This window comes from Miscanthus floridulus, chromosome 11 (genome assembly GCF_019320115.1).
Source record: "Miscanthus floridulus cultivar M001 chromosome 11, ASM1932011v1, whole genome shotgun sequence".
NCBI classification, from domain to species: Eukaryota; Viridiplantae; Streptophyta; class Magnoliopsida; order Poales; family Poaceae; genus Miscanthus; species Miscanthus floridulus.
Window position 1 is genome coordinate 48,233,227 of NC_089590.1, and position 11,605 is coordinate 48,244,831.

Below are 11,605 nucleotides of genomic sequence, written 5' to 3' on the forward strand. Positions count from 1 at the left end.
TAGCCCCTCCCCCTTTTGAAAGATCAGTTCCCCCTAATATAAGATCAATACCACATGACATTTTGTGTAACGCAAGTTGTACTGCTCATGTGCATATGCACCTCAACACCCATCACGTACATGTTATCTAGTCAATTTGTATTTGGGTCCAACAACTTTTGTTATGGCATTTTTTTTTCAAAATGGAACGACATATACTGCCTTATTTTAGAACAACTAGCTCACTGCATATGATTGATTCAGATTTTAGCAACAGTTATTTTCCTGCACCAAAAGTAGTCCCTATATCGTCGTGGCTAAATCATTATGTGTTTGAGAAATGAAATGAGGTGGTCCATCTTCTTCTCACTCTTCACTTTTTTGTTTGGTTTGTGGAATACAATGAGTTGATCTATCATCATCTCATTTCTCACAAGCTAAAAATTAGTATATGCATGAGGAATGAGTTAATTTCACCAAAATTCATAGAATGAATTCTCACTCTTCACTTTTTTGTTTGGTTTGTGGAATACAATGAGTTGATCTATCATCATCTCATTTCTCACAAGCTAAAAATTAGTATATGCACGAGGAATGAGTTGATTTCACCAAAATTCATAGAATGAATTCATGATGCACCACCTCATAAAGCATGTCAGGGTTCCACAAACCAAACACACTCTATATGTTGTCCTATATTCTGAAGTGGATAGTATGGTACGGGTACGAACTAGGTAAGGTAAGGAGATAACCACAGGAGTTCACCTTTTTTTCTTGAAAATGCATGAAAGTTGCACATCATTATATCAACAAGAGAAAAAGGGCAAGACCGCAAACAACTCCACACACATGCACTCATGCCCCAACAATCAAATGATTACATTTGCGCCCGTGAAAAAACATACAAGGTGACCACAAGAATTCACCTTAATGTCTTTAGATAAATATATAGAAGAGTCGCTCTATTTTCATCTAAACATACTCTCCCAGTCTAAAAAATAATCCATAGATGTTCTAACTTTATTCTAACTCAAACCATTTCAAGTTTAACTAAATTTATATAAAAATACTAACATTTAATATATAATATCAAGTAAGTTTTATTAGATTTATTAAGAAATATATTTTTATAGTATATCTAAGTCCCATTTGGTGCCATAAATGGTTTATATTCTGTCCTACAATTTAGTTAAATTTAAAATAATTTTGACTTAGGACAAAGTTAGAAGATCGATAATTTTGAGATCGAGGAAATATAGTGGTTTTGATACCAGCACGGTTCTCATATTAGATATAATTGTCTACAAAAATCACCATACATATTTATTATAAATAATAAAATACTAAAATACAAGACCATTTTTGGTGAGTACTTACATGCGCGGTCATCTCCAATTTGACTGCACAAATTAGTACAAATGCAGGAACAGACCAAACCATACTATCAGTACTATTTTTGTTTTCAAATGATCTCGACTGTCATCATTTTTCCTAATACAGGTAAGATGATAACAGGGAACGAAAAAAACGGCAAGCCCAACAGCAGCAGGAAAACGAAGCCACACGGGAGAATCAATAGAGAGTGAACAGCCCGGCACACACCAAAAGCATTGCGACACGTGTGAGGTTAAGCAGCGTCTAGTGGCCCTTGGCCATGCCCAAACACTTTGCAGCCAAAGCCAAGGCAACTGAGAGTGAGCAGCCGGCGAGGCGCTGAGCTAGCATGCGTCCCAGAGGGAGCCGTGTGACCAGCACTGGGCCACCTCCGCCTCGCCGACGCCGGTGGCCCAGCCCGGCGGGTCGAGGAGCATGGCCTCCGCCATCTCGGTCCACAGCCTGGGCGAGTCCAGGCCCAGCTCGAACTCCTCGTCGCTCCCGAGCTCGACCACCAGCCCCGGCCCGGCTCCGAACTCGTGGTCGTGGTCGTGGCACCGCGCCGCCTGCACCTGCACTTGCTGCTGCAGCAGCAGCGCCGCCGGGTCGCAGCGCACCCGGTCGGCGGCCTTGGCGGCCGCGGCGCGGACGTCGGCCGGGTGCGAGGTCGCGGGGCGGGGAAGCCAGGCGACGCACCCGGGGAAGTTGAGCTGCGCGTCGCGGCCCTGCAGGCGCAGCGCGGCCACGTCGTGCGCCACCGCGGCCATCTCGGCCGACTCGAAGCTGCCGAGCCAGATGCGCGTCTTGGTGCCCGGCTGCCGGATCTCCGACACCCACTTGCCCCACTTCCGCTTCCGCACGCCCCGGTACTGCTGCGAAGAAGAAGAAGACGACGACGACGACTGGCAGCCGCCGCCGCCGCTCGTCATGGAAGCCATCTGCAGGTGCTTGCCCATTTGGTCCATCGTGTTATATACTATACCAACCAGTTAGTTGTTGCGAATTAGCCAAAGAATTAATGTATGCATGTGAAGCAAGATCGATCGAGCTGAGCGATTATGCGATGTGGAATTGGATGATGAACCACGGTGGCCCTTCGCCCTTACATATAGCCAACGCATGATGGGGGCACCGGCCTGGGTCGCAACAAGTCACTTCAAGAAGCCAGCTACTATGTTAAGCTCATGGTTTGATCCATGATTGGGCGCAATAATGGCTGCCTCGATCGTCCTGGCAGCACTGTCCGCGTGTGCAGTTGCTGTGGACGCTGTTGGTTCGCGCGTGTACTACTACCATCGATCTAGCTAGCTACTCCTATAGGGGAGCCATGCACTGTTGGACGAACAGCAATTAAAGGACACATAATAAAGTTAGGACTGTGACTGAGACTGTAAGTATATGTGGACTATCTGTTAGTTTGATCTTCACTAATTGGACTCTTGGATCAACGCCCTGACCCACCAACAGCTAAATCTAACCCGATCTAAAGAAAGTGCTGCTAGCGACAGGAAGACTCATTGACTTCGCCGTCACCATCGGACAGCGGCACCTTGCGTCACCGTCGCCTCTGCATCGCCACCACTACGCTGGACTCCACCGCGCCGAGCTCCCACGACACCGGCGTCCACGCGGCTGCGGCGCAATTACGCCAGGGTGAAGTAGAGGAATGAGTTTCTGCATCCTAAGTAAGATGTTTATCCCCTAATCTACGTTTCAGAGGTACTGTGTTCCCTTCAATGGTACCAGAGCCGGGTTGCCAGTGTGTAGATCTAGTATGGGGTAGAGAATTGAAAAGAAATCGAAGAGTAACAGAGGGTTCGATCCGGTTTGGATTGAAATCCTAACCCTAACCGGGTAAAAGAAAATGAAAAGAGACTAGGGGGTAGCGGGCGTCACTCAACTGCCGGTCACCACCGCCACCGCGTGGGGAAAGGTGCCGCACCGCCATCTTTGCCGGCACGTGGCAAGAAAAGATCAGAGGGTTCAACCGAACCCAAACCGAAAGAAAAAATGAATTGGGTTAATCCTAACCTTAGTGAAACCCTAACCCTAACTGGGTGAAGGAAAGGAGTAAGAAGAGAGACTCGGCTTCAAGAAGAACCCGAATCCGAGCTCAAACCCACGAAGAACTCGATAGGGAAGATGAACAATGACTCCAGTGTGTCAAACCCTAACCCTAACTTGATGTAACCCTAACCCTAACCCCCAATCGGATGAAATCCGAGAAGAACATTGAAGAAGATCCAAAAATAGATGAAGAAAAGGAGAAAGGGGAAAAAGGGGAAGGGGCCTACCTCGCTATTCACCACGCTGCCGCCTCACAGGCACGCGTGAAGATGGCCGAGCCGTGCGAGCTCCGACGAAGGGCACCGCCTCTAGTTCGCTTGACGGAGGCACGCTCACTCATTGGGGAGCGCGCACGCCGGCGAGGGGGCCGACGACGACGCCATACTCCACTGCGCTCTCGCTCTCAGTCGCTGAAGTGAGAGAAGGGGAGGGAGGAGAGTGAGGCTAGGGTTAAAGGGGGCCAGCCGCGTGGGGGGAGCGAGGTCTCGCCGCCGCAAACGATGGCACCATCTCTCTCTCTTGGCTCTGGTCTCTCACACTGCGCTCTGCTCTTCGTCGCGGCGGTCAGAGAGGAAGGGGAGGGAGTGAGACTGAGCTAGGGTTTTGGGGGAGCCGGCTGCAACCGCTATTTTTGTTCGTGCAAAAAAGATGCTGAGCCGTCGATCTTGATCGAGCGGCTATGAACGGTCAGGCTGGCTTTTGGCCTAGGCGGTTTGCGAGCACTGGGCCACTTTCTCGGCCTAGGCCCAGGTTGTGGCCTGGGCGCGGGGGAGCGCGAGGGAGAGCGCGCGCGCAGCCATGGGCCGTGGGCCGCTTTGCCGGTTGGGCCGAAGACAGTGAAAGAAATGAGTCAGTTTTTTCTTTTCCTTTTCCAGTAAAAGTTTTATTTCCTAGAAAATAGATAAATGGCTCAAAGAAAATAGAAAAGAGATTTTCCTTGTGGGCAAAATTTATTAAATTGAATTAGTTTTTTCGCTGCTAAAGAAATTGTTTATTCTCTAGTTATTTTGAACCAACGTGATATTTAATTGAAAAAAGAGATTTTGACATGATTATGATGTTGTTATTTTCTTACCAACGTTGTTAATAATAATATCGTAATTTTAATGATTTCATGCATTAATTTTATTTCTGCCAAACGGTGATGTAGAATTAGTGTAGAGGACAATTGTATGTTTTAATTTTGACCAACGTTAGAACTAAGGCATGCAATTGTTATTATTATGTTTATGTTCTCACTCTATGTGAATTGTGTTGCTAAGCGGATACAACTTGATGGGTTGTATCAAAGAGATCCCCACTCTCAAAAGTGACAACTACACGGAGTGGAAGAAAAATATTGACCTGGCCTTCATCTTGGTTGAGGTGGACTGGGTAGTCACCTCACCGTGTCCCACTGAGCCTATGGCACCGGTGAGGGAGACAAACGAGGTTGATGCTGCTTGGACAACTAGAGAAAGGGAGTTTAAATCCCAAAAGAAGTCCTATGACCTTGAGCATAGGAAGTGGGTCACTACCAACCAGAAATGTTTGGCTATGATAAAGAACACAATTGAGCCTGCAATTATGGGCTCAATCCCAGAGTGTGACATGGTCACCGAGTACCTTAATAGAATAAAGAGTCAATTCACTAGCTCTTCAAAGACATATGTTACCCAACTGATAAAGCAGCTGGTGACAGAGAGGTACTCTAAAAATGGCAAATGTAAGATAACATTTAATAATGCATGTGTTGGTTATGCTATCTTACAAAATGAGCTTTATTTGTTATCACTATGTGATTATGTGAATGTTGTATGCGATGATGGGAATGTTGCATGCGATAATGAAAATGTATCCTCATCTGCGGATGTAAACAGAAAACAAAAGAGAGCTCACGATGTGTCGTCAAAATTATGGCACTGTCGTTTAGGCCATATTTTGAGGGGGAGAATAGAAAGACTAGTTAAGAATGATATTCCTCCTCCATTAGAGTTCTCAGATTTAGAACAATGCAGAGAATGCATAAAAGAAAAGTATGTAAAGAAAATTAAGAAAGATGTCAAACGAAGCATAGGAATTTTATAGATTATTCACACAGATGTCTGTGGTCTGTTTCCTGTAAAGAGTGTGGATGGTTATGATTCATTTATAACATTCACAGATGATTACTCCCATTATGGCTATATTTATCCAATCAAAGAAAGAACAGAATCATTGGATAAATTTAAGATATTTAAGGCAGAAGTTGAAAACCAACATAATTTAAAGATTACGATAGTCAGGTTCGACCGTGGGGGGAGTACTACGGTCAGCATACCCCATATGGCTAAGTTCCTGGACCTTTGGTAAGGTTCTTACAGGAGAATAGCATAGTAGCTCAGTATTCTACACCGGACGAACCTCAGCAGAATGGAGTAGCTGAAAGACGCAATCGTACCCTGATGGATATGGTGCGCAGTATGATAAGTTACTCCACCTTACCGTTGAGCCTGTGGATGGAGGCGTTAAAACAGCCATTCATATTCTCAATAGAGTACCAAGTAAGTCGGTGCCCAAGACACCGTATGAGTTGTGGACTAGAAGAGTACCCTCACTAAATCACTTACGTGTGTGGGGAAGTCCTGCTGAGGATAAAGTATTTAACCCAAACATTGGGAAGCTAGATCCCAAAATAGTAAATTGCTATTTCATTGGCTATCCAAAAAAGTCAAAAGGTTTTCATTTCTACTGTCCAGATAGACATACAAAGTTTGTGGAAACAAGACACGTTGTCTTCCTAGAGGGTGAAGTGATGAGAGGGTGCATGGTAGCTCGAGAAATTGACCTTGAAGAGAAGCGGGTGTATGCGCCCACTCCGATGATTCATGAGCTATTTTTCTCACTACCTGCTGTCGCTGCACCGACAGTGCAAGATACTGTGGTACTAGCACCTGTTGTTATTTCGCCTATGACAACAATGAATGACGATGATGAACCTGTTCTTTAGGATCCTGTAGAATCTATTGCCACATATGAAGGGGAGCAACAACAGCCTCAAACAGAAGATGTGCCAAATGTGGAGGCCCCTAGAAGGTCTCAAAGAGTTAGAAAATCAGCTATTCTTGCTGACTATGAAGTATACAATACTGAGGAATTTTAAATGGAGGATGATCCCACCTCATTTGAAGAAGCCATGAGAAGTGATCATTCATCAAAGTGGCTTGAGGGTATGTAAGATGAATTGAAATCTATGAATGCCAATAAAGTTTGGGACTTGGAAATAATTCCTAAAGGAGCCAAAACAGTAGGCTATAAATGGGTCTAGAAAACAAAACTTGACTCTCAAGGGAATATAGAGAGATATAAAGCGCGACTTGTGGCAAAAGGCTTTACGCAAAGAGAAGGCATTGATTACAATAATATATTTTCTCCAGTCTAATGTAAGGATTCCTTCATAATTATAATGGCATTAGTGTCACATTACGATTTAGAATTACATCAGATGGATGTAAAGACGACATTTCTCAACGGGGACTTGGGGGAAAATGTTTACATGGCACAACCGAAAAGTTTTGTCATGGAAGGAAAAGAACGAATGAGATGCCGTCTAAAGAAATTAATTTATGGATTAAAATAAGCTTCAAGACAGTGGTACTTGAAGTTTGATCAGATAATAAGGAATTTTGGGTTTAAAGAGAATATAGAGGACAATTATGTCTATGCAAAGTTTAAGAATGGGAAGTTTATCTTGCTTGTCTTGTATGTGGATGATATCTTACTTGCTAGTAGTGATGTCAGTCTACTACCAGAGACAAAGAAGTTTTTATCCTTAAAATTTAATATGAAAGATCTTGGTGAAGCTTCGTTCGTTCTAGGGATCGAAATTCACCGAGATAGAAGTAAAGGGATATTATACTTAGAAAAAGTTCTAAAGAAATACAGTATGTAAAATTATAAGTCATCACCTACTCCTATAGTTAAGGGCGACAGATATGTGGATTTTTAATGCCCCAGGAATCAGTATGAGATCGATCAAATGAAAACGGTTCCATATGCTTCAGCTGTCGGAAGCTTGCAATATGCTCAAGTATGTACGCGCCCTGACTTGGCATTTGTTACGGGTTACTTGGCAGATTACAGAGCAATCCTGGAACAGAACACTGAAAATTAGTAAAGAAAGTCTTGCGTTATTTGCAAGGAACGAAAAGCCTCATGATGACGCATAGAAGATCTGATTCACTCCATATAGTGGAATATTCAGATTCTGATTATGCGGGAGATGATAGAAAATCTACGTCTGGACATGTATTCACTCTCGCAGGGGGAGCTATTTTATGAAAAAGCTCAAAGTAAACCGTCACTACATCGTTCACAATGTATGCCGAGTTTATAGCATGTTATGAGACAACGGGGCTGGTGAACTGGCTAAAGAAGATCATACCCGGTTTAAAGGTGGTTGACGACATCTATAGACCACTTAAGTTATACTGCGATAATAATCTGGCAGTATAGTATGCTCACAACAATAAGTCAAGTGGTGCTGCCAAACATATTGACATAAAATATTATGTTGTGAAAGATAAAGTCCAGGATCATGCCATAAGTTTTGAGCATATAAGTACCGAAAAGATACTCGCGGATCCGTTTATAAAAGGCTTACCACCCAACGTGTTCAGAGAACATGTAGCCGGCATGGGTTTAAGAGAAAGCCTATAATTCCTGGATAAAAGAAGGCCCAAAGTTAAGTTACTATTTCATAATAGAGTAGTGTGTTGTAGTTGTTAAATCTATCGGCAATTGATCGTGACGATGAAACATGCTCTATGCGCTAATCTATAATGGAATGAACAAAAGTAAATGATATGAAATTGAAAGATGGTGTGAGATCAAGGGGGAGAATATTAGTTTGATCTCCATCAATTGGCCCAACGACCAATTGGACCCTTGGATCAACGCCCTGATCGGCGGCGTCGAACCACTCCATGATTGGTGAGCCCCTGTCGCATAATACTATAAAGAGAGATGGGGACCATGGCTCAAACTACGAGGTTGATCGGAGCCGCCGTGACCCACCAACAGCTAAACCTCACCTGATCTAAAGAGAGTGCTGCCAGCGACGGGAAGACCTACTGACTTTGCCGTCACCACCGGACAGCGGCACCTCGCGTCACCGTCACCTTTGCATCGCCACCACTACGCTGGACTCCACCACGCCGAGCTCCCACGACACCGGCGTCCACGCAGCTGCGACACAACTGCGCCAGAACGAAGTAGAGAAATAAGTTTCTCCATCTAAGTAAGATGTTTATCCCCTAATCTACGTTTCAGAGGCACTGTGTTTCCTTCACTATCATCCAATCCTTGCATTGTCCCATTAAAATTTGTCAAGCAGAATAACGAAGCGTCTACGGCTACAGTGTGGAAATAGCGCACCAAACTATATATAGAGAGAGACTGCACGCACAAGTATAACAACATTGCTATCTCTATCTGCAAGCTTAATTAGCTAAGCAATTGGAGCTTTTTCTCGCTAGGCAGGGAACGAACGAAAGCCTAATTTGGTGGCTGGTCCGATCCGGTCCATTTTGGTATGGGGTCGAACAGCCTGGACTTGGACTATTCCTGACTCCTGAGATGAGTGAGACGCAGACAGGAGACTCGAGAGAGGACACAGCAACGAGGAGGAAGCTGGCGAGGAACAGCGGCGAGATCTCAGCAGCTCGATCTGAGTGAGGCACACTGACGACTGCAGACGCGGCGTACGGTTGGAGCGGCATGGAGCCATGTCTTCGAATTTTAATGACCTATATGACACTACCGTCAGTTTTGGACCCTAACACTGTTAAGTGCCATGTGAATTGTCCATAATACCCCTGTTACAGGAAAATGTGCTGATTACTTGTATGGCCCTGCTTCATCTGATGTTTACAATATTACCTCTATAACAGTGAGTATTTGTATGGTTTGTTTTGATATTAAAATTCATCCACATTATATTATAATTTAAAAATAATTTTGTTATGATAATATGCATTATCTAAGCTTTGTAATTCATCCACATTATCTCTTATCTACTATGGTTAAAATTTATCAAAAAAGAGATGTATTGACGGTCTCCATTATTTGTGCAATAAAATTTATCCACATTATATAGATAAACACTAATGAGATCTCAATATAAATTGGTTCAAACAGTTCACTTCATGTAGCAAATACAAATGGTCCATAGCTACCTACACTCTTAATGTTCGCGTACATATATGTTCAAACATTACATCAAATCGACATGCATACATATGATTAGTTTTTGGCGAAAATCACAAGTTGAGTCTCCTTTTGCTTCTAGTACCCATGGCAGGGCTTGCCATAGGATAGATCAGAATCTTTTTAGCAATTTGTTTCTTTTTCCCTTTACCATTTTTCTTCACAGGTGCAGCTTTTTGCTCACCCGCCAAAGAGATTTCAGTGGAGACCGGCTCCGGCTGATTGGAGCCACTTCTTGATCTGCACCTGTACATCTCAAAGAACAATATTTTTTGGATGAAACTCATGGGACTAAAACAACAGCAATACTGGACTATAGGGAATGGACAGCAGCTATACATATAGGAACGGAGAGAATTACCTTTTTGATGTTCCAGAATCTGAGTTAGCATGTTTTCTCTTATTAGTACTTGTGGTTTCTAAGGTTGGACTGTAGGAAAAAGCAAGCAACTTGGAATTTCCTATATATTTCATGTATCATAATATATATTCCGAATTAAAGTATTACCTTCTTGAATGTCCAGAAGCAGACCTATCACAATTTTCCTTCTTCTTACTTGTAGTTCCTTGTCTTTGACTGAGAAAAAATAAGAAACTTAGAAATCAAACAAGTTTTCATGTGTCATTATATAAATTTGAAAAGTACAGGTAGTAACCTTTTCGATGCCTGAGAAGTAGCATTAGGTTTTCCCCTTTTTCTTAGATGCATGTAACCTCCATGGACAATTGTCTTTGTCTCTCCTTGAGCAATAGACCCAGTATCAAGATGGTGCACTCTTCTCAATATTGAATTCGAATTCATGTTTGATTGCATGCTGAGAAAGGGCAACCTTGAACTCTTTCATATTGGGATACATGGTGCCTACTGCCATTGGAGGGTCAATTTTATCATAATCGACATTAGGTGTGTGATCTTTCCCATAACCAGCCAACTCCTCATCAACTTCCATATCCTCACTCCCATCACCATCCTCACCATCACCATCCTCACCATCACCATCACCATCTTCATCACCTCCCCCATCACCTTCACCTCCCTCATCACCATCATCATCCACATGCTTTCCCACATTGTCTATAGGAACAATCTGTAGATACATACCCTCTTCATCAACACCTACAAATTCATTCTCTAGTAATGGGTTATGAAGGTAAGAATCATCTTCCATTTCTTCTGTGTTCATATTGAGTTGCTCTTCCTCATCAAAATTTCACTCAGTGATAGCTTCATACATCTCAGAGGGGACACAATATGCAACAAACATATGCACAACCTTTGTCTTATGGTGTTTCTCAAACATAGACATTAAATCTTGGTCACATTTCACTTCTAGGAAGGTTTTCTATGGCAGAACCGCCTAATCTAATGCCTCCTAGGAGTACTTGTCTTCCATTAGACACTAAGTACCCAAGAGAGGACACTAAACTACGCAGTTCCGTCGAGCACACCCAAGGGAGAACTAAAAAATCCATATTTTTCCATCAGGATCATAAATGAGAGAATAAAGCTTACAACATTCTTAAGTCATTTCTTACATCACTTTATTACAGTACCAGAATATTACCTCAATTTATTATAACAGCGGAATATAACAATGTTATCAGAGTTACAGATGAAGCAGGATTAATTTAATGACATGGTGGAGCATTAACATAGTGGACATTTTTATACAAGAGCTGCTAGCAGATTTTACATCTTTTCATATAAAGACCTTTCGTGAGGGTTATAAATAAACACTACGGTCGTAGCATGAAAGGAATCCTCTCTTAGCTCACCAGGAGGTTTCCACACACGAGTCAGCTCTAAGTATCCTCCGATCACCTGCAACAGGGGAATAAAACCCTGAGTACTCGATTGTACTCAGCAAGACTTACCCGACAGGAGGAAAATAAAAGACTCCAAGGATATGCAAGGCTATTTGGCTTGTGGGTTATTGCGTCTGCGGAAGCATTACTAAAC

The 11,605-nt window shown here is 43.1% G+C and overlaps 2 protein-coding genes across 2 annotated transcripts; both read right to left on the bottom strand.

Moving 5' to 3' along the window:
• Nucleotides 1–1,547: 1,547 nt before the first annotated feature.
• On the bottom strand, nucleotides 1,548–2,439 carry LOC136494937 (ethylene-responsive transcription factor ERF021-like). The gene has a single exon (XM_066491099.1). It carries the CDS (start codon nucleotides 2,316–2,318, stop codon nucleotides 1,698–1,700), a length of 621 nt encoding a protein of 206 aa, XP_066347196.1. The 5' UTR covers nucleotides 2,319–2,439; the 3' UTR covers nucleotides 1,548–1,697.
• Nucleotides 2,440–9,698: 7,259 nt separating this feature from the next.
• LOC136491903 (uncharacterized) lies at nucleotides 9,699–10,814 on the bottom strand. The gene is made up of 4 exons (XM_066488108.1): nucleotides 10,501–10,814; nucleotides 10,154–10,222; nucleotides 10,007–10,075; nucleotides 9,699–9,891 (listed from the first exon to the last, which is right to left on the bottom strand). Exons 1-4 carry the CDS (start codon nucleotides 10,812–10,814, stop codon nucleotides 9,699–9,701), a joined length of 645 nt encoding a protein of 214 aa, XP_066344205.1.
• Nucleotides 10,815–11,605: the final 791 nt, after the last annotated feature.

Coding starts and splice junctions, on each gene's coding strand:
- LOC136491903 (XM_066488108.1), bottom strand. CDS start 10,814: ATGGAAGATGATTCTTACCTTCATAACCCATTACTAGAGAATGAATTT. Junction 10,223..10,500: donor CCAATGGCAGTAGGCACCAT/GTATCCCAATAT, acceptor ATTTTTTCTCAG/TCAAAGACAAGGAACTACAA. Junction 9,892..10,006: donor GATTCTGGAACATCAAAAAG/GTAATTCTCTCC, acceptor TGAGATGTACAG/GTGCAGATCAAGAAGTGGCT.
- LOC136494937 (XM_066491099.1), bottom strand. CDS start 2,318: ATGGACCAAATGGGCAAGCACCTGCAGATGGCTTCCATGACGAGCGGC.